Consider the following 5,868-nt stretch of genomic DNA (forward strand, 5'->3'; position numbering starts at 1 on the left):
ATTGAAAGTATCTCCCAAACCACAAAATTAAACTGTTTAATAAAACTAACAATTGTCAAGCAAGTAATAAATAAGTAAGTAGAGAGAATAATGTGTAGGGAAAGACATGAAGGTATCGTCCTCATGTTTGTCACATTGAAAGTATCTCCCAAACATTGTTAATTTAAAGATTAAAATTTTCATTATTCTCTCATTAACATCACACATTAACCATAAATCAGAAGTTCTGATCTCATAATAGATAAACACACATATCTAAAACGAAAAATAATTTATTAGCACAAGCTAAGCAACACCAGACCAACATGACAAATTGACATGCACGTGCGAGCATGTGCTACCACACGGAATTATTTGATTCTCTATAAAATGAGTTGTTATATATCTCGGTAAATAAATCACAGAATTTCACCTACATCACTTGTAGTTGGAATTGTAGTGAGAATAGCTGTGAGAAGATCAAGGTAGAGTGGAAACTGAGCCAAGGCATAGAAAGCGACGGGTATGGAAGTGGCAGCGTATAAAGGGAACAGGATTGACTTGTATTTATGGTTAACAAGAAAGAAATGGCCAGAGCAGAAGGACACAAACATGGTTATGATGGAAACAAACAGAGAACTCAGCCCTGCAAGGAGTTTCAGTGGCAAACTCCTTTGAAAATCATTCGCCACCTTTCTTGAGGTCAGGATGGAAAGGAACATTATGAGTCCAGTGACGGAGAAACACAGTCCAACTAGAGAAGCCATGGCGAATACCTCGAACGCCGGTTGTCCCTCTAGTGGTGCCTGGCCGTTGTCGTAGCCTCCGGGGACATTACTAGCTGTGGCAAAGGAAACACCGGCCACCAGAGCTGCCACCACAGAGCAAGATTCCGATGTATCCTTCAGCCACTGACTAGCCTCTTGGATGAGCCCCTCGTGTGATGTATTGAAGATTTGAGCTGCCGTTTTTGAATCCTTGTTGCTTCTGAAGTGGCAATGACTAGGCACAATGTCCCTTATATACTGTAACCGTCATATAATTAAAAATTAGACTCTATTTTGGGTCATACTATATAAAAAAAATTGAGTAATCTCACACCATTAAAAACACTCATGATGATTAATTGATAAATACCTGATACCACTTGATATCCCACATCATTTGTAAAGCAGAGCCAGCTATTTGCCAAGACTTGTCTCCTTTTAAACCCTCAGCTGCCAAGTGCAACAACGTGTTTTCATCATCATCCACTCCAATAACTAAGTTATTCCAAAATCGTATTTTTGATCTCTTTTTTATTTCCAGAACAACTTCGGGTTGCCTATTTTTCACCGCCACAAGCAACACATTTTGATTCTTTGCATTGGTGCTATGGATAGCACTCGGTATCTTTTCTTGAATTTTGGTCACCAATTCAATGATACCGTTCTTCGCTGCTAACAAATATGGTGTCTCCTTTTTGCTGTCATCACTTGTATCTTCTGTATTGTGATCTGCAACTGCAATTGCGGCTACAATATTGCTTTTACAATCGGTTCTACCGCAGCCGCATTTCATCAGTAATTGTGGCAGCATTGGCTTAATAATTCTTTCACAATCTTCTACATTCTTCACATTAGACATAACGCAATCACAACATTTTAAAATCAAGTCGCCAGATTTAGTTATTCCCTCCTTTGAGTCATCCTTTTGATCAGTTGGAGCTCCTGTTGTACCACTTGGACTTGAAAATGTATTTTTTTCCTGTTTTTTCGAACTTGAAGAAGTCCCTCCTCGTCGGTGAACAACTTTATTGAAGGGTTTATAAAGTGAGAGACTCAATCTTTTAATAATATTTTAATTTCTTTTATATTAAACGCGAAAAAGATTACGAATAAATATTATTTTTCATTTAAAGTTTAATCTCTAGCAAGTATATATTTTGACATTCAAGGATGAAGTCACAACTTGGTTAACATACGTAATCCAAAGTAAATGTATTGTGCATCACACATGCATTAAACAATTAAATATTCATGTATGTATGAATGCTAGCATACCCGACGCTATTTCCTCGTACAGATCTTCAGTAGGGTCAAATCCCCAATTTGCATCTTCAGAGAAAGGCTCGTGAGGAGGTTGATCTCCCCCCTTGCCGGTGAATGCGTCGTAAGGGTTTTCCTCCATGAGTTCATCCAAGAGTTGACCACACCATACGTGCTTCTGCTTTGTTCCTCTTACCTCCTTGAACCCTTAATTAATTAACAAGTAGTAGAAATGCATTAGAGGAGTTATGCTATATGTACACCAAAATCAGTCATCAGTATAAAATACATGTTAAAATATAAATACATATTGAAAATTAATTAAACCATACATTTATTTATATACAAATATATTGATGGCTAATTTTAGTAACTAATTTTAGTGTACAATTAACATTTTTGTATATTATGTAACAAGATGGAGCAAACGCTGTAGTTAAATAACCATGTTGGAATATCCAAACATATATAAATAGATTATGCCAGTGGCATTGAGGGGCAAAAATTTTCATATAAAAAATACATAATAGCATTTATATAGAAATAAAATTTATAAATATCATTATTCTTAAAATTTGATAATAAATGAATAATTTTATAAATAAATTTTATGAAATATCTTGGAGTGGTATTTTTTAAGATTTGAGTAATTTGAAATATTTAATAATTGAATTAGAACTAAATTTTTAGTATTTTTATATATCGTCTAGTTTTAGAAAATTAAGATCAAACTCATTAGATGCAATTCTTTAAATATATTAACTGTAACATATGTAAAAAATTATAATTATAATGATAAAAATTAATATAATACTTATTGAATACTTTTCTTACAAAAGAAAAATTCAATTAAAAAGTCAGTAAAATAATATTAAATTAAATTAGATAAAAATTATCTAATTTATTAAAGATGATATAAGAAAATATAATTGTACAAAACTTAATTTAAAAAATTTAAATTATAAAAATTATGGCTTATAAATTTTTTATATCAGTCTATACAGATATAATAAAATTAATATTTATTAAATATTTTAATATTTTTTATCTAAAACAATTAAATTGGAAAACTAATAAAACGCAAAATAGTATTTAAAAAACAAATCAATTATTCTAATGATTATGATGATGGCAAGTCTTGTTGTGTTCTACAAAATTATTATAATTTTCAAAATCTATTAGTGTATAATTTTCAAAAACCAATTAATAAAATATGTTAAATGAATGGGAAGGTATTAGACATTGAGACGTATACAGTGGTTCTAAATTAGTTACCATTAGTAAAATACGTTAAAAAATATATTGAGTGAATGGAGAGGTATAGTATGAGTCGAACACAGTATTTTTAAATTAATTAAAAATATTTTAGCTAACTAAACTAGTGATAATCTATGATATATAATTACTAAATATATTATGCTACGTGTATATTAAAATTAGTCACTAAAATAAATTATTAGTATAAAATATATGTTAAAATATAAATACATATATTAATAATTAATTTTAATATATGAATAATATTATTTTACATAAATAAAGAGAAAATTGCATGGAGATTGAAACACGTACATACCGTCTACCAAACGGACGAGGAAAGAATGCACGTATACCGATTTGATGAATTCTATGATGGTATTATAATTTGGTGGAAAAAATGCGTCAGTTCCATGTTTTTCTAAGTATTTGGATGCGTTTTCTTCGTCATGTTCATCCCTTTGTCTCTGCAAACGATGTAGTAATTTGCCTACCCAACTACGTCGTGCCTCCTTTCCCTCTACACGTAATTTAACCACAATGATAATATGTATGGTATTTGAAACAATAAATACTATATGAGTAATTAAAAGATAATAAAGAGTGTCATTTTCTAACAACCGAAACGAAAAAAAAGACTCATGCAATTTTTTTGGATGAAATTAATTTAGAGATTTAATAAATTTAATTAAATTATTATTTAATAATTTTTAATTATCAAATTTACACAAAATTAATTATATATAAATTTTAAAAATATATATTTTTATTATTTTTTCAAAAAAATTAAAAAAAAGTATAAACATTAAATAAACACTCGTATAATTATTTTTATATAAAATTGATAGTTAAATATTATTTTTTAAATATATTAAATTATTTAATTATTTTTTACAACAATTTTAAATAAAAACGAATACACGTGAATTCCTGTCTAAACATAAACCTTACCAATAATGCAATATCTAATTGGTATAGTTTCTCTTAAGTCGTAACCGATTTTGTACGACAAAATATGGCCCTCAAAATACAAATCTTGAACCGATCCCCCTACCTATTTTCTTTGAGTTGTTGGATAATGGAAGCCCTTCAATCTCTTCCGTGTATTTTTTCATTCTCTTTTCAGCATCTAGTTTTCCTACAGGTATAACTTTGGAAAGAAAAAAAGTGTTATAATATATAATAAAAATTACACATATATTATATATATGATGTGATTAATTAAGTTACCGTGGTAGAGCAATTGCTTGCCGCGTGAAAGTTTGGTTGTACTTTTGAAGGCTGAGGGTCTTTTGGCAAGAAGATGGAGTGGAGTGATTCCATTATGGGCATGGATAGTAAGGAAAGGATGCTTACTGGCTAATATGAAAGCCAAATCTGTTGCAACGAACATGAAGGAAAAAAGAAGGAAACACATTAAAACATGAAATTGTCAATGAAAGAAATGTTCATCAGAAGTTTTACCGAAACATTCTCTGTTGATGGCACAGTGAAGAATGCTCTCTCCTTCTCTTCTCTTGGTTTTGTCTGTTTGGAAGCCGCGTGTCATGAGAAGTAAAATGTCAACAACTTCCTTATCCATCAGGTCTTGGAGCACACCAGAGAGGTAAGCAAAGCAGTGTTTGTGCCAGTTGAGTGCAGCTAGAAAGAAAGGCGTCTCCCCTTTCTTGTTCTTCAATCTCAACAAACGCTTCCTCTCCATTTTCTCTCCAATGATGCACCTTTTAAAAATATAATTTTAGGCGGAGTGTCATAAAATCAAGAGTCTCTTTTTGGGTTTGTTTGATTTTCTTTTATTTACCTTATGTTATTTTTACTTTTGGGATTCACTAAGGATCGAACTCTTAATTTTTTGGACAGACATAAAACTCTGATACCATGTTATGAAACCACTCATCACAAAAGCTAGGAGAAATAAATTTGCAAGAGTACCTGCATATGTTTGTAAAACCCCTTGATGCTGCAATGTGTAGAGCTGTGTCCCCATTTTTATTCATCACTTCTAGGGCTTTTATTCCTTCTCCTTCTTTTTCTTTTTCTTTTTCATACTCGATTATTGTTTTCACCAGCTCCATCACTACTTCTTCATTGTCCAAGTCGACGGCCACGTGCAAGGCGGTGTTGTTGTCATCGTTGCTGATCCTTTCCGTGTGAGCCCCCGGAAAATCTTTGTACATCTGCATAACCCTGTCCCATTCGCCTTCCAATGTCTTCTGAGCCAGTATGCTAGCTTTATACTTATTAAGTGCTTTGCGACCACTTGCGGGTTTTGCACCGCTGCTCTCTCCTCCTTCTCTCATGTTTGGAAACCTAGTAAGGTAACGCTGATGATTTCTTATATATCTATATATGTTTCTGCTACTTCCTTCGTAGTATTACTTCCATGCATATATATATATAGAGAGAGAGAGAGAGATCATAGATCGAGCGCTTCATTGAATTAGATGCTTCCTTCCACTTTAACTTGATGGCACTCCAAGAATAATTTAAACAAACAAAAATACTAAAAATAAACAATAAAATCAACTACTACAATTAGTCATTATATATTTATATATAAATATATTTTTTATATTATAATTATATTAAATATACATTAAAATCA

At 31.4% G+C, this 5,868-nt stretch overlaps 1 protein-coding gene across 1 annotated transcript; it reads right to left on the minus strand.

The window, feature by feature from the left end:
- Positions 1-204: 204 nt before the first annotated feature.
- Positions 205-5,573, minus strand: LOC130942097 (uncharacterized). Its single transcript, XM_057870785.1, has 8 exons — positions 5,196-5,573; positions 4,728-4,984; positions 4,494-4,640; positions 4,318-4,413; positions 3,583-3,783; positions 2,022-2,213; positions 1,117-1,769; positions 205-1,004 (listed from the first exon to the last, which is right to left on the minus strand). The coding sequence occupies exons 1-8, from the start codon at positions 5,561-5,563 to the stop codon at positions 399-401; spliced, it is 2,520 nt and encodes an 839-aa protein (XP_057726768.1). The 5' UTR covers positions 5,564-5,573; the 3' UTR covers positions 205-398.
- Between the last annotated feature and the right edge of the window lie 295 nt (positions 5,574-5,868).

This window comes from Arachis stenosperma, chromosome 7, assembly GCF_014773155.1.
Source record: "Arachis stenosperma cultivar V10309 chromosome 7, arast.V10309.gnm1.PFL2, whole genome shotgun sequence".
Classification (NCBI taxonomy): domain Eukaryota; kingdom Viridiplantae; phylum Streptophyta; class Magnoliopsida; order Fabales; family Fabaceae; genus Arachis; species Arachis stenosperma.

Coding starts and splice junctions, on each gene's coding strand:
- LOC130942097 (XM_057870785.1), bottom strand. CDS start 5,563: ATGAGAGAAGGAGGAGAGAGCAGCGGTGCAAAACCCGCAAGTGGTCGC. Junction 4,641..4,727: donor CATCAACAGAGAATGTTTCG/GTAAAACTTCTG, acceptor TCGTTGCAACAG/ATTTGGCTTTCATATTAGCC. Junction 4,414..4,493: donor CAAGCAATTGCTCTACCACG/GTAACTTAATTA, acceptor TTCTTTCCAAAG/TTATACCTGTAGGAAAACTA.